This window comes from Artemia sp. Qi Xiang Cuo, chromosome 15, assembly GCF_049724085.1.
Source record: "Artemia sp. Qi Xiang Cuo chromosome 15, ASM4972408v1, whole genome shotgun sequence".
Taxonomy (NCBI): domain Eukaryota; kingdom Metazoa; phylum Arthropoda; class Branchiopoda; order Anostraca; family Artemiidae; genus Artemia; species Artemia sp. Qi Xiang Cuo.
Genome location: NC_142808.1, coordinates 28,629,617 through 28,652,286, shown reverse-complemented (window position 1 = coordinate 28,652,286; position 22,670 = coordinate 28,629,617). Strand labels below are relative to the sequence as shown.

The following is a 22,670-nucleotide window of genomic DNA, read 5'->3' as shown; positions in this document are numbered from 1 at the left end:
GCAAAGCGAATATTTCGAGAGGACAAACGCCTCTCTTCTTCAGCGCGAAACGAAACGATGTATCCAAGGAAAGTGCCGAAAAGAAAAAAACAACAACAAAAAACAAACGTTCCTCTCGAAATATTCGCTTTGTTTTTTCAGTATTTTCATTTGGCCTATAAAAACCCCATTTTTGCTCGTTTTTTCTTTCTTTATGCGATGTCAGGCCAATGTGGTTTAAGAAATTATCAAAAAACAACCCCTTCTATTGAGACAAAATTTAGCTATAGACTAAGCCATGTACAAGGTTGGGGAATTAAAGATTGAAACGGAAGTTAACCCAAAAACATGATTCATAACAAATTGTAAATCATTGCCTATAGGGGGAGGGGGATAGGGGCTATCATTTTTAAATGATAATATCTCAACATTTTTTTTATTGAAAGCAGGGATGCCAAAAAGATAATTTTTTTTTTCATTTAAAGTGGAGACGGAAGAAAATGATATCAAATTCCCTGGGAAACCATTGAATATTTTGATAGACCCAGGGCCCCCCATTGAGACTTGTTCATTGTCTTGGGTATTTCGCGATGTCTCATAGGCTACTGGCCTAATTTCGCTTTTGTGTGTGCTCCCTTTTAATTAGATCCTTTTGATCTTGTTGAATACCACGGCAAATCTATGACTCAGTTTTCCAATAATTTGAGGTATATCTGAATAGTTTCGGCATTTTTGTTGTTGTCATTGTACCCCTTTACTCATACCCGTAATTTTTTTTTGTTCAAGCAACACTAAGCTGTCTAATGTTATTTCGCGTGTTTGTTTGAAGCATACAGTGACCTAGTTAATTATTAAGTAAATTATTTTTTAATGTAAGGCTGAGACGGTATCCCATCAAGTTGGTATCCAGAGGAGGGAGGGGGTAGGGAGGTATTACATTTAAATGATAATGTCTCGGAATTTTTTTTCATTGAAAGCAGCGATGCCAAAAAGTTAATTTTTTTTTTTTTTTAAGCAGAGACAGTATCCTATCATGATGGTATCCAGAGGCGGGGGGGGGGGGGTAGCGGCTATCATATTTAAATGATAATACCTTGAATTTTTTTGGAAAGCAGGGATACCAATAAGTTAATTGTTTTTTTAATTTAAAGCAGAGACGGTATCCTATCAAGATGGTATCCAGAGGGGGGGGCATAGGGAGTTATTATATTTAAATGATAATATCTCAAATTTATTTATTTTTTAAAGCAGGGATGCGAAAAAGGTGATTATTTTTTAATTTAAAGCAGCGACTGTATCCTATCAAGGTGGTATCCAGGGGGAGGGGGGTAGGGAAGTATTATATTTAAATGATAATATCTTGAGTTTTTTTTATTGAAAGCAGGGATGCCAAAATTTAACTATTTTTTTTCTTGTCCTGTATGGTGATTTTTCCCCTGCTTCATCGGCTACTTATCCTACAATGTAACACAATCTGGTGTTGGATCGAAGCTTCACTAAGATAAAATCAAAAAAGCTAATTGACAAGTCTTCTTCTTCTTCGTTACTTCCATCATAGAGCAAGTCATCCAAATTGTCACCATATTGAACGTATGACACCTCGCTAAGTTCTGAGTCTTACCAGAGGTCCAGTCTCTTAGCTTTTTCAGCTTTTTCTTGATTCCTCTTATCTTTACTTTCTTCAAGTTCCCTTTGGTTTTCTTAGTGTTTTCTTTTCTATTTTTTCTTTTTGCTCCCTAGCTGCTTCTTTTATTATCTCTTTCACAGGCGTGCTTGTGATTATTGAGCTGCTGCCTTTTTTCCTTCGTTTGTTTGTTGTTTTGCCTGCCCTAGGAAGAGACTCGACTTTTTCTGGAGAAAGGACTGCCACTTTCGAACAACCAGAAACATCACCGGTGGTCTCATTTTGTGGGGTTTCGTCTACCTTCTTTGTAGAGTCCGTGATCTCTAGTGCCGGCCAGTCAGTTAATATATATATATATATATATATATATATATATATATATATATATATATATATATATATATATATATATATATATATATATATATATATATATATATATATATATATATATATATATATATATATATATATATATATATATATATAGGGTTGTACCTATAAACCCTGTCATAACTGGGACACAATGAGACTATGCAGACATGGTGTCCCAGTTATCACTATCACCAGTTGTCCCAGTGCTCCACGTTGGCAAGGTTTTTGGGTTTATTTACTTTTCTCCAAGATAGCGCTAGTAAACTTATAAAATCTTAGGACCTTCTAAACCTTGATGAATACTCTACCACCTGAAATTAATATGGATTTCATACCTTCAGACATTCAGGAATGGCCAAGAATTGAAAATTCAGAAAAAGGATTATAAAACAACCGTAAAAACTTTCTTTTTCAAACTTTTTGAAAAAAACTTTCAGTCATCTTGACCAAACTTCACTCACATGTGGGATACTAAATGACAGTTCCTTGTTGGCATATTTAGATTTCTTACGGAACATTAAGACACTAAAAAGTTGAATGTCCCAAATATAGAGGTGTTCCGGTTAAAGCCAGTCTCCTATGCACATAATATGTTTTGATTTAGTTCAATTTACCCCTCGACGTTTCTTCAAGTGTCCGTATCAATATCTCCAGCCTTGACAGTACTCGCTACAGAAACTGTAATTATAGTGGTAGTAGTGATGGTAGCAGAATTAGTAGTAATAGTAGTAGTAGCGTTGGTGTTAGCAGTAGTAGTACCGGCGTGCTAATAATACCTTTTTGGTCAATTGATCATGTCCTTTATCATTTCCTGAAAGATCCAAATTAATATACTCAGTCATTCCTGAATCAACCCCTTTTGACAACCCTTATGGAGATAACTTGTATTGATTTAGTTCAACACTCTCCTAGATACTCTCTGAAAGGCTCATCTGAATGCCCTTCGTCTTTTTGGAAAGTGAAGTTCAAACATGCATACCTAACTCAATAACAAATACTATGTGTAAATAATGAACGAATTGCCTAACTCAGAGCCCTTGTCCTGAGGACTGTGGGGAGGTTAACATCCCCAGAGACATAATCGATGGACCTTCCAACAATACTAATCAAAATAGCTCTCTTAGAATTTTGATGGGATGTGTTTTTTGGAATGATAGGCTTTGGGGGAGGGGGGGACTGATTGCCCTCCATTCACTTTTGACTCTTAAAAAAGGCACTAAAACTTGCGACTTTCAATCAAGTAAGCTCCATCCAATCCCAGGTTTATGCAACCTCCCGTTCCATAAAAACCTTATATGCCCCGGGGCATAGCTTACAATCGTTGACCTTGGGCTCTGGGGGATTCTGTCCACCCTAAAGACATTGTTATATGATTTTTGGACTATTGGTAACAAAATGGCTATCCCACAATTTCAATTGATTGCGTTTCGGGAAAAGAGGCTGTCAGGAGGGAGGCTAGTTGATCTCCATCATGATTGAGTCTTAAAAGGGAACTAGAACTTTACATTTTCAATCAAATGAGCCTCTTCTAAAGTTCACACGACAACCGCTTCCATAAAAACCGTATATGCCCCTGGGGCATAAATTACAACTATTACCCCTAGACTCTGGACGATTCTGTCAACCCCATAGGCTTTGTTATATAGTCTTTGGACTATTTCTGAACAAATAGATACCTCAAATTTCTATCGAATGAATTTAGAGAAAATACTACGTGGGGAGGGGATGGCTGCCAGTCGATCACCTTGACTCTTGAAAAAAGCACTAGAATATCTGATTTCCAATCCAATGAGCCCCCCCCTAGAGTTCCTACTACCATCCTTTCCATAGAAACCTTATATGCCCTCGTTGCATAACCCACAACCGTTTCAGTGACAGCAGGGGGGGGGGGGCGTTGTCATCCTCAAAGACAAAATATCTATGCTTTTCAACTAAGTTGAACAAAATGGCTATCTCAAAATTTTGATTATATGTATTTTGCGAATTGATGGGCGTGGGGGGGCTTGTTGCCCTCAATTCACGGTTGACTATTAAAAAGGGCACTAGCCCTTTCAATTTCCAATCAAATGAGCCTTTTTCGAAGTTTCCACAACAACAACTGGCAATCTCAAAATTTCCATCAGATGCATTTCGGGAAAATACAAGGTGTGTGGGGGAGGTTGTCCGCCCTCCAACTACTTTGAATCTTAAAAAAGGATCTAGAACTTCGGATTACCAATTCAATGATCCCCTTCCAAAGTTTATACAACCACCCTTTCCATCAAAACCTTATATGCCCCCGGGGCATAACTTACAACGGTCCTTATGTACTATACACACAACGGTACTAATACACGCGAAAAGTGAAGTTTGGTTAATGCTAATGAAATAAAACAAAATAGGATAAAAATATAATAGTTTAGAAACAAAATTTGGCTATATACTTGCACATTAAGGGGGGGGGCAAGGGGGTAAAACATAGAATATATTAAATACGTAACCTAACCTAACTCAGCCTAGGTACCTTTTCCCCCCTAAACCCCCCAAAAAACCATAGTTTATATATTGTAAACGCAGTAACAAAACACGGTTTCCAATCCAATTGTCAATTGAAAGGAACCCGTTTGACTAGTTTCTTAAGCATCTTCCCTACATAATATGGCGCGTGTGTTACAGATAGTATATAACTGACCTTACAACCCTGGCTGTGAGGGCTCTGGGGGGGGGTTGTCATCCTCAAAGACATAATTTCCGGACCTCTGAACTAGGCTAAACAAAATGGCTATCTCACAATTTTCATTGGATTTGTTTTGGGTAATGGTGGATGTGGGAGGGGGGTTGGATGCCCTCCAATCACTTTCGACTATTAAAAAGGGCACTAGCTCTTTCAATTTCCAATCGACTGAGCCCTGTTTGAAGTTTGTATAACAACTCCTTCGATGCGAAGTGCCCTGGTCTAGAAAAATAATAACAATAATAAATAAATAATATATTGTGCCCACATCGCTTTTTACTTAAGCAGCACATATTGCGACTCCTCTAAATCGTTAAAAAGGTAAAATAAATTTTTCTTATTTTTAACGGTTGGAATAAAAATGCATTATGGGTACTAAAGCATAGCATATATTAAATACGTAACCTAACCTAACCTAGGTACCTCCCCCCCCAAACCCCAAAACACAACAGTGTAAATATAGTTCCCAGAGTGAGAAACCCCTGCATACTTGTTTAGACAACATCAGATAGCGTCAATCTTGGGTTTGGTCGAGTGTATGCCTTGTGTTTTTCGTGAGTGGTTTCCTTGCAGTATATAAAAGAGTGCATTTAGTACAGGAGTACCCAAATTGTGAGCCAAACTTGAAAAGAAAGCGTTTTCCTTTTTATAGCGTATACAGGCATGATATGATGAGCACTAAAATTGATGAGCACAAACTCTATTTAGAGATTTCCTTATGTTCTTACCCTGGTTTCACGCGAGTATAATTTCTTAAAGAGCAACGAAGACCAAAATACCTTCCTGTCACAGAAAAAGAACCACACTTAGAAACAATGGGGAAGAATTTTTTAGTTTAAAAAATAATTTCTTGATTTTTTTTCATTTAATTACCTTGAAAGCTCGTATTGTAAACTAAGTTTCTTTTTTATATTTGCGATTGTGTTGTGCTGAGGACGGCCCTTGGACATGAGCCGAAATATTCATTTAAAGTTTAAATTCCAATGTCTTGAAAAAAAAAACATTTTTTCATTGTTTCCAAGTGTGGTCCGTTGTTTGAGTATGATTTCTTTGCAAAATATCGTAATAAATAAAATCGCCATTGAAAATCGAGTGTTAAGGTGGCAATTTGGGCAGTAGATCTGTTTGTGAAAGTTCCGTTTACATGACTCAACGGTAAAACGTGGTTAAACTAGGGTTTTGCCCTTCTTGCACGTATGCCTAGGGCGTTAACGCCAAAAATGAAAAATAGACAAGTTTTACCAGGTAGTATAGCTAATATTTTACTTTAGCCGTTTGACCTTAGCCACAGATTTCCTTACAGGTTTAGTCTTCTAGTTCGAAGCTAATCTATTTCAACTCACCTCTTCATCTTCTCCTGCAAGAGCTTGAGCAATTTTTTTAGCACTTTCAATTTTGTTTTGGTCACTCATTTTTAACAAAAAACAACAAAAATCTACAATTTAAATTGCATGAAATTCTTTTATAAATAGTTGAATGTTCAATCTACCAGCTAAGTGTCCATCCAGGTTGGTATTTTCAACGTTTATGAAACGATCCCGTTTCCATCTTGCAAAGTATTCAGTGATGATGCTATAGGCATATTTCACCAAAAATATTATTGTTACTGTTACGGAGGCGACGTAACAGTAACAATTTCATTAAAAATTTCATAAAAAGAACACAGATTTCATTGGAAAGGGGAGGGGATGTCCAAATAGGGGATGGTCCAATTCCTCTAAGGTTTAAAGTTTGATAAGATATGTGGCAAAAACGGACAATGGAATGAAAATGATTAAGCCAGTTGCTTCAAAAAACAACTGTTACATTTAAAAATAATAATAGTCTATTCTTTCTAGGTGTGCAATTAGGAGATAAAAGGAATAAATAAGATCCTTCAATTCATTTTGACTTTGATAACCCAAAAAAACAGATTCAATCAGTGCCAAATAGACAACAAAAATAAATAAAATTGCCCCTAAGTTAACGTTGTATTCACATGATTCATAACACGTTAACGTTGTATTCACATGATTCATTTACGTTGTATTCACATAAGGTTAGACGGCTAACCTTTTTATTTTATTGCAAACCGAATACTGGCAGGATCTATACAAGGTGCTAGGGTATACAGGAGTGCTGCTATCGATGTTAAAAGTATAAAAATCACCATCTAGCAGGGTATTAGGTTAATTTAAAGCTGAAATCTAGAAAGGGTTACTGCCTTCTGTAGACAAACTTTCCAGGAACAGTTGAATACAAACAGGAGAGTTTTAAACTTGACTATATAGAAGATGGAGTTGAAACATTTTAAGAAAATTGTTTGTGAAATCAATCAATCGCGATCAGTCTTAGAAAAAGAAGTTGCAAATGCAGCTAGGAAGAAATACAAGTGAAAATGCTTTATCTTTAATTGAGAGGAGGGACTTGTACGAGATTTCTTTGAGTGATAGATAATATGAAAAAAAAGAGGAATGTAAAGAGTGGAGAAAACATTAAAATATGAGTTAAGAAGGGGTTAAATAGAGACCATGAATAACACTGTCGAAGTTCTGAAAGATGCAGAGAGACGGCATAATATTCAAACATTTTACTGAATGTTAATAAATTGAGAGGAAACAGTCAGTGTGAACTTGTTCCAGTTAAGGCCAGGAACAGGGCCACAATTAGTGATAAGGGTTTAAAAGAGTTGGAGATGGCCAGAACATTTTGAGAATGTGCTAAACCGTGATAGTCACTAGAAAATATATAGCAATGGATAGAAAAGTTGATGACACTTTGGATGGGAAGGAAGATTTATTATGCGTGGAAGAATTAGTAACAGTATTAAACAGATTAAGAAATAATAAGGCTCCAGGTGCTGATAAGTGAGGTAAATGATTCTTTTAAATACGGTGGTTGAAAGCCTCCCTTTTTACACCCTCCCAGGAAGTTCCCATTTCCTATAAATCTTTCTTTATGACGTCCTCCCACCCCGGACGAGGTCGGCCTGCTTTCCGTTTGACCCTAGACGGTTGGCCGAAAAGGACAATTTTCGGCAATTTGTCATACTTCCTCCGCAGAACGTGCCCTAGCCATCTCAACTTTTCTTTCATTATAGTCCTAGAAAGCGGGATTGAACCACACTTTTCGTACGGCCTACTATTTGAAATACGGTCAGTCAACCGTATACCCAGAACAATCCATAGGTAATTTCTCTGAAAAACATCTAGCAAATCTCCATCCGCTTTTTGGAGCGCCCATGCTTCATAGCCATATTTGACCACTGTCATCACTTTAGCTTCTAACATTCTAATCTTGGTTTGCACTTAGCTGCATATTCTTCCAAACTTTTTTCAACTGTGAAAAAACACCCTGAGCCTTGGCTATTCTACTTTTAACATCTTCACTGCTCCCACCGTCTTTACTAGTAATACTACCAAACCAAGGTTAGTGAAGCTGCCCACCTGATCAATCTTTTCGTTACTGAACATCACCTTTTCATCTTCACTTATTCCTAGCATTAGTGACTTAGTCTTCTTAACATTAATTTTCAAACCTATTCTAGCACCGTCAACTCGCAAAACATCTAACAACGGTTCATTCATGTTGCTCACTTTCATCTAGGATGCTTAAATCATCAGCATAAACCCGTCAAAATGATCCATATAAAGGGGGATAGAACACAACCCTGCTTAACTCCTGATTTAATACAAAACCAGCTGCTAACCTCATTTCCTACCTTAGCCATCCCCGTTTATAGAAACACCTTGATGGACTTCATCCTAATGAACACAGCAAAGGCAATAGGAGAGCATGGAATTAAAAGGGGAAACAAAAATCTCCTAGACTTAAATTATGCTGATGATTTAAGCATCCTAGCTGACAATGTTAGCAAAATGGATGAGCTTTTAAAGGTTTTGCGAATTCAGGGGGTAAGAATAAGTTTGAGAATTAATGTCAAGAAGTGTAAGTTGCTAAGACTAGGAATAGGTGAGTGGAATGGGTTATCTGGACGACGTATAAAATGCACTCTTACACGGCAGTTGAAAAAAGCTGCATTTAGTTAAATTTCAGATTGTGTTTCAGATCATGCCCCGGCTTAACCAAGATATGATGTGGGCTACCAGCCCAATAAACATGCGATTTATTACTGTTAAAGTAATGTACCTATAATTGCAAATTGGTTGGTAGCTTCTCGTTTTTCCAGTTTTCTGCTTGAGAATTCAAATGTTGCATCGTAAGTAAAATTTTGGACAAAATTTGATTACTTGGTCTAAATTTTTGATGAAAAGTAGGTTTTTTTAAATAAGTTCTTAACAATAATTTTACTAAAGAAATTCGAGTGGAAGGAGACGCTTATTGTTCGTGTGGGTGGAAGTTCTGCGTGACTTGGTCTTCTACGTGGCTGAAGCCATCACGACTTCCACAATAGTGTTCTCTGACGTTAAAATAGATTGTATAGGAAAAGATAAAATTATAATAATAATGATTAATATAATGCAAAAACGTAAGCCAGAGCCTTTTAGATTATCATTTAAAATCGGTGAAAACATAGCTAATGGTAGGTTTTGCCCCCCCCCCTCCTCCAATGCCCAAGTATTCTCTGGCAAGGCCCATGATGCCCAGTCTGCCTTTTCCTTCTCTATGCTGGTAGCCATGTGAATGAAATATTTATGCTACATAGAAAAGATTGTAGTAATAATTGATACTATTACACCACCCCGCAGTACCAATAATAAAGGTGCAGACCAAAAATATTCCAAGAATCATCAAGAGGGATTAGATACCAATTTTACCTCCCCCTCCTTCCACAAAACTCATTCTATATGTATATGAAGGTTCAATGAGAGTTAGAACATTTGGACATTAAAATGCACTATGAAGCTCCTGCCCCTCGCCACTGCTTCATATAGTTGTGTGCTTACACATTACTTCCTATAATTTTATAAAGAATATAACGACAATCAGTTTTTATAATGAAGCCTTAAAATAAATATAAGAAACTGTAATAAAAAGGGAGGCATCTCCCCGCTGTACCCTTATCCATGCTTAATCTAGATGAAGGGAGATGATATATTTACTCCTATCTCCTCCTAAACCCTTTCCTGTATTGATCTGAAGGCTCAGGAAGAATTAGACAAGTTGGGCATTGAATTGTACACTTTTAGACATCTCCCCTCCGCCTACACAATGACCCACCACTCCTCCTTTATAGTGCCTAATGCACAATTATACATCATCAAGCATAACTTCATGAAAAATCATTTCAATCACCTGATTTAGATCTAGAATGGGAATTTTCCACAGGGCAGAGGGGAATTGTCCAGGGGGGGAGCGCCCGCTCGGGGTGAAACAACGTATGAGATTCTTCAAGACCATCCCCGGAAAGATCCCGAACAGATACACGCCCAAGGAGGATCAGCCCGTCTATATCTTTAAAGCTGAGAGGGAGGGGCTCAAATTCCAAAATAAGTGCAGCTAGGTTTTGTCTTTGGATATGATCTGTTGACATTGGAAAAGGCAGTCCTCAGATGTGTATATTCATCCGGTTTACGTAAGGCCGACAATAAGCAAAACCAGGAAGACAAGTCACCCTTTACTAAGTGAACACTATTGCTTTAGCTATGAAAAGAAAAGAGCGAAAATTAAATGCAATTTATTAAGCTACAATACCATAAAGCAGAAAAAAAATGTTTGTCTTCGGTCCTTTACAATTATATCCTTATTGCAGAACGTTCAAATAGTCTAATACTAAGCCACAGCCATTGATGCAAATACTGAAATCACACAATAGTCTTAATATCATTGAAGTCGCATAAAACATTAGCACAAAAAATAGTTCGTCTAGGTATTTCTACAAACTAACTACTCTTGATAGTTTTGATTTGGCTCTTACATCTACCATACTGTGGGAAATACCAAATCAAAGCTACTGAAATTCACAACCATAAGTTTTTTTTTAATATCCAGAAAACACCAATTATAATATGATGCTATCATCGATACATCTAAGCCTGCCATATTTGAAAACCAAATACAGAATAACTAGCCTACGATAATGCATATTTTAATCAAACATTATTCATTTGAAAACATCTTCCCAAAATATCTCCACTAACACTAACAACCTTACAGAGAAAACACTTGGGATTCCAATACCAGTGTGATCTAGCCTACTCGAGAACTTCCCTCTGAACGCTGCATACAATAATAAGAACACAAAAAAAAATATTAGTAAAAAAAACTGATCACAGCTTGAAATACATTAAAAACAAAAATGTTCAAATAGCTTCAGTTTTAATTATCAGAAACCGAATTTTAGATTTGAAAAAGTCGAACCACAGAATGCAAAAATTAGCTCAACATATTTATTTTATAGGATTGAGCACTTGGTTCATGACTCGTTGGTTTCTCAATAATCTTTGACGAACCGAAGACACTAGTGAGCGTCAATCAGCCTTAAATTCATGAATAATTTTAGTATTTGCTTGGCTAGAATCAAGAACTACAAGTTAATATTGTTTTTTTGTGTTTTTTTTATAAACATCTAAATGAAAGAATATGCTATTTATTTCGTGACCTTTTTGTTTTTTCTAAAACTAGTTTCCTGTGAGACCCTGCGGGACTGACCCTTGGAACAGTATTATTCGCACCAGTAATTTGAAAGCTTTGAATGTTTTTGCCGTATAGTTTATATTAAGGCAAATAGTAAGAACTATTGAGTCCTGAAAATTCTGCATTAGTGTTAGTCTTGCCAGTATATTTTCAATCTGTATTGACGTTGGTACAATGAGTACAACGATTTAACGCCAGGAACTTTTCTCATCATTGTGCATTGAAATCCTAAGAATACCCAATTAAAATATCGAAATTAGCACAACTGTTTGAAAATGGAAGACTTTCAGATATAGAATCAAATATATACTGAATATAAATTTTACGAGTGACACCGGCAGCCATGTAATATCTTCTCCTTTTTTCAAACAAACATTCACTAATAATTAATCCAGCAGCTATAAACAAAATCTAATTTAAGATGCACAAAGATAATAACCTTGTTCTATACAATGAATGTCATTACGGTAAGTTTTGGAAATGTTCTATTGAAAAAAGTGTTGTCTACTAAAATCACTAATTTAATAGTTAATTGAATAATGGACTTAGTAAGGAAACTTATCTGCTTTTTATCATTGTATTTTAGGTTTAGTTCAGCTTTGCAAGGGAAGCGTGCATCTGGAACACCACAGCCACCATACTTACACCCAACCATGATTCCCAAACTCCCCAAAATGCCTCTCACTACTCTGTTTGCGCTATGACTCCATCGAGCGATGACACAGTAAGACCAACATTATTTTTAAGACTTAAAAACAGCCAAGAAACAGAACTTAAAAAAAAAACAGACTTAAAAACACAATAACCCCTTAGGCTGCAATGCCGGAATTAATGAAATTGGACCGGGACAAAACACAAAGGACAGACATATGCTTGTCGAACAACCCAAAAGAAAACGAATGTTTGTCGAACGACCCAAAAGAAAACGAAAAAATTAGAACAAATTAAAATGGACATAGAATAAAATAATTATGTTGATCTATCAAGTGTTTGCCACTGTCTTGTAATATTTTCTTCCGTCACGGAGACAGGTTTAACAGTTTGGCTTTCTTCAACGACCTTCTTTACAACAGTAATCTCCCCTTTCGGAGCAGCGGCAGTGCCTTGTTGCTGAAATCCCGAAATCTGTTCTTCGCCTACTCCTCCAACTTCTTGAGTATGTTCGGAACGAGGGTGAAAAACAGGGGCACTTGGACGGAGGCTCAGGGCACTTGGAGGTCTTTTTTCATGATGCTCCAAACGTTCTGCCTGCCCCTTCACGCCTGGAATTTTAATGTTTACAGTCATAAATACATTAAATAACACAGTAAAAATTTTGGAAGCCGAAATACGCGAAATAACCGGAACATTTTGTTACTTAAGAAATAGGAGGGGGAACAAATTCCTCCACCCATTCATTTCAAGACCTTTCTTTAATGCGTCCATTTCAGTCGTTAACTATAGAACACACTTGATTTTTGGAAGAATACGCATTAAGAATAAATATGACATAATTATGGCATTATACATTCTGTCCTTGATTTATTTATAAGTGAAAATTTACTTCCATTTGTCTGCTCTAACAGGAAAGCAGGATCTCAAAGCTCACGCCCTCTCAAATCTCAAGATTCAAATATTTTCCGGAATGATCAAGTATTTTCTAAGTTTTCCTTTTCTTTTTTTTAAGTCCAACTCCTAGATTTTGTCCCCCTCCCCCCCCCCCCAATTAAAAAATATGCATTTCTGAATCTACTTATTACATGAAAATACTACTGCTACTACTACTAACAACTCACCGCAGAACCAAGCCACCTGAGACCAACACAACTACGAACGTTCCACCTCCATCCTAATCTGTTCAAAGCCTGCCTCTTTACACCCTCCCAGGAATTTCCTATTTCTCTTTGAATCCTTTTTCAAGACATACTCCCACAACGGCGGACGACAAGCTTTCCATTTAGCCTTAGATGGTTGACCAAAAAGGACAATCTTCGGCAATCTATCATCCTTCATCCGCAGAACGTGCCATAGCCATTTCAACCTTTCTCTCATTATAGCCCTAGAAAGCGGGACTGAACCACACTTTTCGTACAGCCTACGGTTTGAAATACAGTCAGTCAGCTGGGTACCCAAATTAATCCGTAGACAATTTCTCCGGAAAATATTATCAAATCTTCGTTTGTTTTTCGGAGTGCCCATGCTTTAGAACCATATTTGACCACTGTCATCAATGTAGCTTCCAATATTCTAATCTCAGTTCTCAGACTTATTTTCCTATTCTTCCAAACTTTTTTCAACTTTATCGAAAAATCTTGGTAATCTGAAATTTTATTTGGCAGAATTATAAGAAAAAAGTACATAATTTATGTTGAATTGTATAGTATCTGACGCGGGAAGACTAAAAAGCCTTCATCGGGCCTTTAAATCGAGTGCTATCTCGTTGTTTCCTCTTGATAGCAATTTTGTCCTCTTAGGGCAAAAATGATTTTATAGTGCCACACAATGGTAAAACAGCCAACTTTATTCAGAAGCGTCTATAAGTTCAATATATATTGTCCTGGGGATGACATGATCCCTACAGCCCTCAGGGCGCGGGGAGTTAACAATACAAATTGCAAATTGTTTAGCCTACACACAGGTTTACAAAAGAAAAGGAGGACTTGTTTTATCTCTGATACGAAATTGGCTTGAAACTTTCAGGAATCTTCACCTTTCTGGGTTGGAATGATCATACGTTATACTGGGAGAAAAGAGGAGGGCCAGGGCCACAGAAACAAGCCACACAAGTTTGTGGTTTGGTCAGTTTCGCAAGCCCTTGGGCCAAAAGGACCCTAACGCAGAAAAATTGTTTTTGGGTATGCCCCCCAGCCTCCAAATAAAAATGCGGCCCAAAGAAAGGCCAAGATTCTTTTATAGGTCAATTTGCATTTAAAAGGTGGTCCATGGAACTTAGGAAGGGGACGAATTCGACTAGAACTGAATATTCTGGTGCTCAATCCAGCCTCCTGTAATCGCCGCCTCCTGAAATAAGAAAAGAGTATCGAATTGACAAAATCGTTGAAAAATATTTAGTAACCATACCTCTGCGGTTGATTTTTCCCCAGAGGCAATCACTCTAAATTATAAAAACTACTCGCTGTTCAACGACTTTTTTTAGTAGTAAAAGCGGCCATGTTTCGTCTTTGTTGTCGACAATGTCGCACGTCAAGTAAGATCTTAAAGGAATTGTTCACTAGGCCAATATTCAGTTTCCCAAGCTTATACCATGGAAACAGAACATGTACCTGAGTAAATCAAAAGGCGCCATTTGCAACCGATTTTTGAATTATCTGCAATATCTCGAAAATTACTTGGGAGATCGAATTAAAACTTTCAGGATTTCCTTTGGAGATTCATTGTGGAACTCAGATTTTGCCTGGGGGATGGGGAAGAGAAGGGTAAATTTCATCTCAAATCTACCTAAAAGCTTTGGAATAGTAAGCCCCAATCAGGACTAAAATCCATTTACAAGGCAAGTAGCGATGTAAACAGGAAGCATTGAATGTACAAAGGTTAACAAAATGGTATCCACACAATGTCTCAAGAACATCCAGGAAATCAGATTGAAACTTTGAGATCTTACTGAAGGACCAAGTGAACCTCAGATTATAACTTATGGAGGAAGGTGAATCTAAAGATACTTCAAGCTGCCAAATAGCATATCTGCAATATTTCTGGAACATTTTGGCATGGTAAGCCCCCAGTGAAACTAGAATCTATTCACAGGGAATGTGGTAATGGAAATCATAAGACATTAAAGATGCACAGGGTAAAAAATAGTAAAAACAGGGTGTGAGTCGAAAAGTTCGGTCTGCTATGTTAAAATTTTTGGCACTATGAGGCATTGTTGGATAAGAATCTATTCTTAGTGAAAGAGCAATGTAGAACTAAAGAAAACTACCTAGATCTAAAAATAGTGTATCTGTACTACCTCAAGAACAGCTTGGGGATCGAGTTTGAATGTTCGAGGATGTTTAGTAGCTGAGGTAAAAAAGAAAAAAAAAGAAAAACATGTATCACGGTTATCAAAATGAAGTCTAAAACGTGTAGGGATTGAGCGAAAAATTTGGAATATTGGGGAAGAGCCAAGGGGACTTTATTTTGTATTTAAAAGGAGGCGATACAAGGGCTAAGAAATGTGCGTCTCTGATCCACCTAACCTTAAAGTTTTGGCACTATTGGCGCCAGTGAAGTTGTGAATCGATTAATGCTGAGGTAGTGAGGTTAATCGAGACAGTGTATTCACCCAGTCTATGAAAATATCTTATCTATAATATTTTTGGAACGACTGGGGATTCACATTGAAAATTTCAGGGTGTGTTGGGGAGGGCAGGGGGACTTCGAACATTATTTATAGGGAAAGAGATTAGGGGCCGAAACATTTATGTCTCCTATATACGAGTTCGTCCGAAAAAGGATCGACATTAAATGGTTTCATTCGAACATGGACCCAAAACTTGTCTTTCTGATCAGCTAGGACGCAAAACGTTTTTTTTTTTTTAAGTCCAACAATATAGGTCATTTTTCTACCACCGAACGACTCGCAAACTACTCGGCATGTATACTGGTTCAATCAAACCTAAGAGGAAAATGATATTTTGAAAAAAAAAGAGCGTTGTACCTCTCTGTCACGCCAGTAAATGGGCCAAGCCATGTGTTTCTCTGAACGGCGTGAAACTTTCAGGGTTAGTAGACTAGAGAGACGGACCTTAATGAGGACAATAAGTTTTGGAAAAAAATGTGGTTATACAGATTCTAGCAACAAATACAAAAAATCAAGGAAATCTTGTTGTATTTAATTGGCATCATTTTTCAAGACAACAGAACAGAATAAATGACCTTGAAATGCTCATATACAAAGAAAAGCACAACAAAGTGCAACAAAGATTCCTTTAATAAAATGTTGAATTAAGACGAATATTCAATGTTATCTGAAGGATGCGGGTCGTAATGACCAACCCTGTAAAACGTATAAATATAAATAATAATCCCCTCCCACTCATCTCAAAAGTCTAAAACTGAAAAACAAAACAAATATTCATAATATTAACCAATAATTGAGCTACGGCAATTGAAAACGAACAACAAGATAATTAAAAAAAACAATTTACAAAAACGAAGTTTTCTCAAAAAAAAAAGTAAAGAGCTGTATTAAATCCTAAGACGAGCAGAAATAAAGTCGTATAATAATTCCAACTTGAAACGAACAAGAATTACTATTAATGAACAAACGAACCCCCCCCCCAAAGAAAAAAAAATAATAAAATAAAATGATTAATCACATCAAATCTAAGCATAATAGATATTGCAATGGATCAATTAATGAATCCTAAAACGAATAGACATTAAAATAAATAATCAGAATTCAAACTCGGAATTGACAAGAATTACCAGAATACGAGTAGGGTTACTGCCCCAAAATCCTTCTAAAGACTAGGGCGTCATTTACGCTTTACTGAAAACAAAATATAAGTTAAACAATAGTTTTTATTTTATAATTATAACTTATCACGATGGTGATTTATTTTTTTGTCGATGTTTTTAAAAAACAAATACCACTCTGTTCAAATAAATATCGTTTTCAACAAAACCCAATTAGAGAGTTCATTTTGGGTTTTATTTATCCAATGATAATTCCTGTTTATTTTAAGTTTGGATTATTTTATGGCTTTCTTTCTGCTCGTCTTACGCTTTAATAAGACTACTTGTATTTAATTTTTTTTTTTTTCGAATCAATATGAAAAGCATTTTTTTTACGCATATATTATTATTAACATTTCGTTTTTTTTAGTTTTGTTACTATTGGTACTGGACACGCTATTCTTATCGGTCGTTATCAGGAACTGTTCAGCTCTCTAATTTCGATCATATTTCTATTTACAGAGTTCTCTGTTCAGTAGATCCAAAAGAAAATTAATTGTGGGATTCCTAATAAACCAATTTTAGAACTTGAATGGTTTTTATGCTCCATTAAACAATAGTTGAGGCTTACTTGCATGTTTGGGTATTTCATGAAGCCTAGCCACCTCAGATGCGGGGGGCAAATAAGCTACGTGATGATAGGGTAATGCATGTTCTGCTCCCTCTTCTGGTTGGGCAAAAGATTCAAAGAAACTTTTTCTTTCCTCAAAAAGTGGCGTTGTGGAGAGACGAGATCTTACAGTTTCCCCTAGAAATATTTAACACACTACATTATTGAAAGCCGCGCCAGCTTTATTTAGGAAAATCCGTTCTAATAAATGTATGTAGATATTTTTAGCAGGTAAACTATTCAATTTTCATTACGAAAGCATAATCATCTTTTCCTAAACTATTAAATGTGCGATGTTCACTGACAAGGAAAAACAACAAAAAAACGCACCAATCCTGTTAAACGGATGAATTTCATAAAGTATTATTAGTTTTGGAAGGGGACCGCATAGACCCCAAAAAGAAAAAAGACCAAAATTACTGCCTGGGCTCGGCAAACACAGAAAGAGAATTACTGCCTGGGCTTGGCAAACACATAGAAAGAGAACAGAATTTAGAACGGAATCACAAAATTTAGGCTTGACGAGGGACCGTGATTATTAAAGAGCTTACTTTGATGAGGAGGGGTTTGATGGAGGCCTGAAACTTGAGTTCCAAGTTGGTGTTCCCTAGGATGACCTGTTTCACGTTCTTGTGGGGCATATAAGGAGGCAAAGAATTTTTTCCTTTCTTCAACCATTTGGTCACGTAGAGGGGAGGCTGGACGGTGGATTTCATGTGAGTTGCCTATAAGTTAACTTCATTTACTGTATTATTTTGACAAGTTTAATAATGATAATTGAAACGAAATAAATAACCAATGAAATAGATATGTGTGTCTTAAAGTTTGTAGACAGTCTGTTTTATGTAAGCAGGGCTTAAGATATATAATGCTAAGAATTTCAGGAGTCATTAAAGTACTGAAACAATACTAAAGTCTTTATAAAAGAAACCAATTATTGCAATGCTTTGATCTAAGGTTACAGCTGCAGAACCAACTTAAGCGACAACGACTATTAGAGTGGATATGAGCCCTCTAAAGCCATGACAAAAGATCACTGCTGATCCCTACCAAACCTGATCAACATCCAAAAGACACTGCTTAGGGGTGTAAATAACAAGAATGTAGTCAGTTTCCTCGCAAAGATTCAATCAAGAACTGATAACGAGGGTCATGACTGTAGCTGTTTACCAGGTTTCGTTGAATCATAGCTGTCAGCCCCCCTAGTATTGAGGCTGATAAGACATTTTGGTAACCCCCCCCCCCCCGAGAACAGATCGGTGCACACGATAAAAAGGCACAACTCTTAGTCAAACTCTTCGCGCTGAGATTGACTAGGATCCAACATCCCTTTCTCGTAGCCACACCTCCCACAATCGGTATGTATTTACCACGAAAGCAGTAGTGCTACTCAGCAAGACAATTATTAAGGCTAAATTTTAGCCAAGAATTCAGTTTCTCGACAGCGTGTTTGAACATTTTTTTTACAGCATTTTTGCATTTTTAGATGGTTTAGATCTTCATTGATCTTGAGATTTTCTTTTTTAAGCTATGTTTTACCCTTAATAATTCTATGCTATTTTGCAATTAAAGCCAATGTTTACTTCTGACAAAATAGATATTTAATCAGTTTTAGTTTCGTCAATTTGTATGCTTGGGAGGAATTCAGTACTGATTTACTGAGACATCTCCAGAAATTGTTATGAAAATACTTAAATTACAATGAAGACGAATCAAACTTTGCACCTCGGCTATACTACTATTTTTAACCTGAAGTATTTTATAAAGAACATAAATGGTTGCGATGCCATCTATCTATCTAACTATGAACACTTAAAAATATAGAAAATCCATAGTGATTTAAATGTACCAGAAATAAGTTGTGGGAGACAGAAAGAAGGTTCCTAGATTTTTGAATATTTTCAATAGACTGTGCAGAAGTTTGAAGCTGTTTTTCTGGAGCCAGTTTCCTTGTTTAAAGGAGAGATCTTAAAAATTTTCGTTTTAACGTTATCTAATGTGAAGAAAATTAGTTCTAATAGAAAGCGTTGTTTTTAATTGACTAAGAGAGAAAGAACCAAATGACGTTCTAATCTGAAGTTGTCTGGGATTTTTTTAGAAACTTTTTACTTTTAGAAACAGATTTACTTTTAGAAACTTGCATTTTGAATTTGCATTTTGACGAAAGTGGGCCCCGAGTGATAACTAGACTTATTCCATGAAAGAGGCTATTGTGTGCAAGTCTCATTCAATGCTTTTCTAGTTCTATTTAGGCAGAGCGGTATTAACTGGTAGCAATATGTCAGTGAAGAAAGACCATTTCGACCGCCTTATGGACGAGCTTCAAAGTTTGATTTCAAAGCTTCAAAATGAAAATAAAATACTGAGAGCAGAGAATAAAGTGCTAAGGACTGAGATGGTTCATGTCAAGATTACTGCTATGCGATCGGAGATGTACGCTCGTAGAAATAACATTCTTATTCACGGTGTTAAAGCTCCGCAAGGAGCAGAAAATCTTCGGGAAACTATAGTTACATTTTTTCAGTCTAAGCTTGGAATTGCAGATGCTAATCAGCTGAGTATGGGTACATTGTACCGTATTTCTAAAAAGACGGCTCCCTCCCAATCTGGAGCTGAGCTGAGCCTTCGAAGTAAATCAAACAAGCAGAAAGATATCGAGCCTATCTTTATTAGCCTCTCAGACACTGAACGCTCAGCTATTATGAAAGAATGTGAAAAGCTGAAATAAACAGGTTTCAGTGTGTCGACAGACTTGCAAGCTGAGCTTGGTAAACGAAGAAAAGAATTACTAGCGCTCAGGTACAAGCTAAAAAGTTCTAAATCAGCAGTGGAAAAGATTGCAGAAAATCGTGTTGTCCAGCGAGGAATAAGACTGTGGCTAGAGGTCAAAAAGTCATGAAATTCACAATGGACTAAACTACAGGACGACTGCTTTGACGCGCTAAAGTTGGCAGTGTCCGCCGAACCTGAGGATACCGACTTTGATGCTTGAAAGGTTATTATAGTGTGATTTGTTTTTGTTTTGTTTTTTTGTTTGATGTTGTTGATATTTCCGCCTGCTGTAGTCGAAGAGATGAAGGAAAAATATGATAAAAATAGTTAAGAGTTTTCAGTTAATAGTTAAGAGTTTTTGGATTTTTTTTTATGATTATTTATTGTTATTGGGGCTGCAGTAGCGGAAACGGGCAAGATTATCATAGATGAATTAGTGTTTTTTTTCCGCTTGCCGGAATGATTGATTTGTTTTTCCAGAAATGTTTCATTTTCCATTTTACTGTGTTTCTTGTGGCAGTCCATTTTTCATTACATCAGTTTTTTTTTTGCAGTTTCGATGAAGGTCATTCGGGTGTGTTCGGAAAGTAAATACATTCAGTTAAGGAGTATGCCCCAGGGATGCTCCGAATCTCAGCTCAGTATAGTTCATCTGAACTGTCAAGGATTATGTTCGTCACTGACAGACGTAATGACCATGTGCCGACAAATACGACCTGACGTTCTTGGACTGTGTGAAACATTCTGTCGAGGCAGACTGACATCCTGCTAGATATCCCCGGGTATACATCGAATTTTGTACATAGGAAAGAGTCAACACGAGGAGGATTGGCAATCTACACAAATAGCGAATACCCAGTCTGTGTTAATGGCCAACTGAATCGAAATGTAGAAGGTATTTTTGAGTCACTTTTTCTTGATATGTATTTTCCTTCACAACGGAATTTAATCGTTGGAGAAATTTACCGATCACCGTCAGGTTGTTTTTTCGTTTATGGAATATTTATTGAAACACTCCAAATGCTTGAAAAACAGAATCATGATGTGGTCATCAGGGGTGGTTTCAAAATCAACCTAGCCTATCCCTTAACTAATACCGCTAATGAACTTGTCACTCTTATGTCTGGATCTAATCTTTACCCGTAGACAACTAGCCGAACGAGTAACTGAGAGTACTCATTCACTAATAGACAATATTTTCTCTACTCTACCTCCACTCTCGGCTTCAGTAATCATCAGTGACATGTCGGACCACTTCCCCTTATGTACTGTTTTCGAAACATCAAAGGTAACAAGTTCATTTTCAAAAACTAGAGATGATATTCTGGTTTTATATCTGAGTGAGAAAACTTACTATTACTTAACGAGTAATTGGAAAAAACGACCTGGGATAACGTTATGTAGAAGGAAGATCTGAATGAAGGATTTGAAATTTTTTACATTATATTTACAACACTATATATATGAGGCATGTTGTTTTAAAGAAAAAATATAAAAACGTGAAAGAAAAAACGCATTAATTTGCCCGTGGGTTACAGAAAGTTTACTCAGGTGTATCAATAAAAAGAATAATCTTTGGGTGGGTGAAGTATCGTACCAAGCGTAGCTAGCCTGCGGACCTATGACATTTATAAGAAATGCTTACGGTCAGTTTTCAGAAAAGCTAAAAGGGGTTACTTTAATCAAAGGCTAGCTGAAAGTGGGAAGGATGGAAGGAAAGTGAGGAAGGCAGTTAATTCAGTGTTACAACCGAATAACTAACGGCCTGAACTACCATCCAGAATTACGGTTGATGGGGAAACCTTTACTGAACCAGCACAAGTTGCAAAAGCTCTTTGTACCTTTTTCGTCAAAATTGGAGAAAAAACAGCTAACACGGTGCTACCTTCCAGAAAGTCCTACAAGGACTTTTTGGGCCCAGCGTGTGTCAAGTCGATGGCACTCATTCCTGTAACTTCGACAGACCTTTCGACGATTGTCAAAGGTTTGAGGGAAGCATCTGCCTCTGGTTTTGACCACATCCATACTAAAGTGTTGAAAGCAGTATTGCCGTCCGTATTACAACCTTTAACACATTTGGTAAACCTCTGCTTAGAGACGGACGTATTTCCATCACTCCTCAAGAAGGCAAGAATAGTTCCCCTCCACAAAGGTGGCCCTCAGGACGACCCGTCCAACTTTCGACCCATATCTATTCTTTTGGTATTTTCCAAAGTGTTAGAAAAACCTGTGAAGTACCAACTTTACTTTTTTCTGGGAGTTAAGGGATTTCTTACCAACGGCAAATTGGATTCAGAACCGGATATTCGACGGAAGATGCTCTGGCATCACTGAACCTGTTCATTAATAAAGCACTTGACCTGGGACTTGTGCCAGCTGCTATTTTACTTGACATAAAAAAAGCGTTTGACAGTATGGATAATGGGATTTTATTCGGTAAACTAGAGCACATTGGAGTTAGAGGAGAGGTTATACGATGGTTCCGGTCTTACTTTAGTAGCCGACGTGTTTATATAGGAGAAAATCCGCTGAATGAAGGCTCAATTTTAGGCCCATTGTTATTCCTGGTTCATGTGAATGAC

General features: G+C 36.9%; 2 protein-coding genes across 6 annotated transcripts in view; both read right to left on the bottom strand.

Annotated features, from left to right (window-relative positions):
* Positions 1-22,670, bottom strand: part of LOC148943518 (chorion peroxidase-like) — a 353,933-nt gene that overhangs the window by 156,769 nt on the left and 174,494 nt on the right. The window lies entirely within an intron of this gene.
* Positions 10,298-22,670, bottom strand: part of LOC148943519 (uncharacterized) — a 43,264-nt gene continuing 30,891 nt past the window's right edge. For 2 of the 5 annotated variants that reach the window (XM_089100940.1, XM_089100941.1), the window contains exons 10-12: positions 17,868-18,041; positions 17,278-17,454; positions 10,298-12,529 (exon numbers count right to left, since the gene is read on the bottom strand). In XM_089100940.1, the coding sequence (XP_088957066.1) occupies positions 12,237-12,529; positions 17,278-17,454; positions 17,868-18,041 (644 nt within the window). In that variant the 3' untranslated portion in view covers positions 10,298-12,236. The remainder of the gene's footprint in view (positions 12,530-17,277; positions 17,455-17,867; positions 18,042-22,670) is intronic. The other 3 variants (XM_089100943.1, XM_089100942.1, XM_089100944.1) reach the window with 3 other exon arrangements.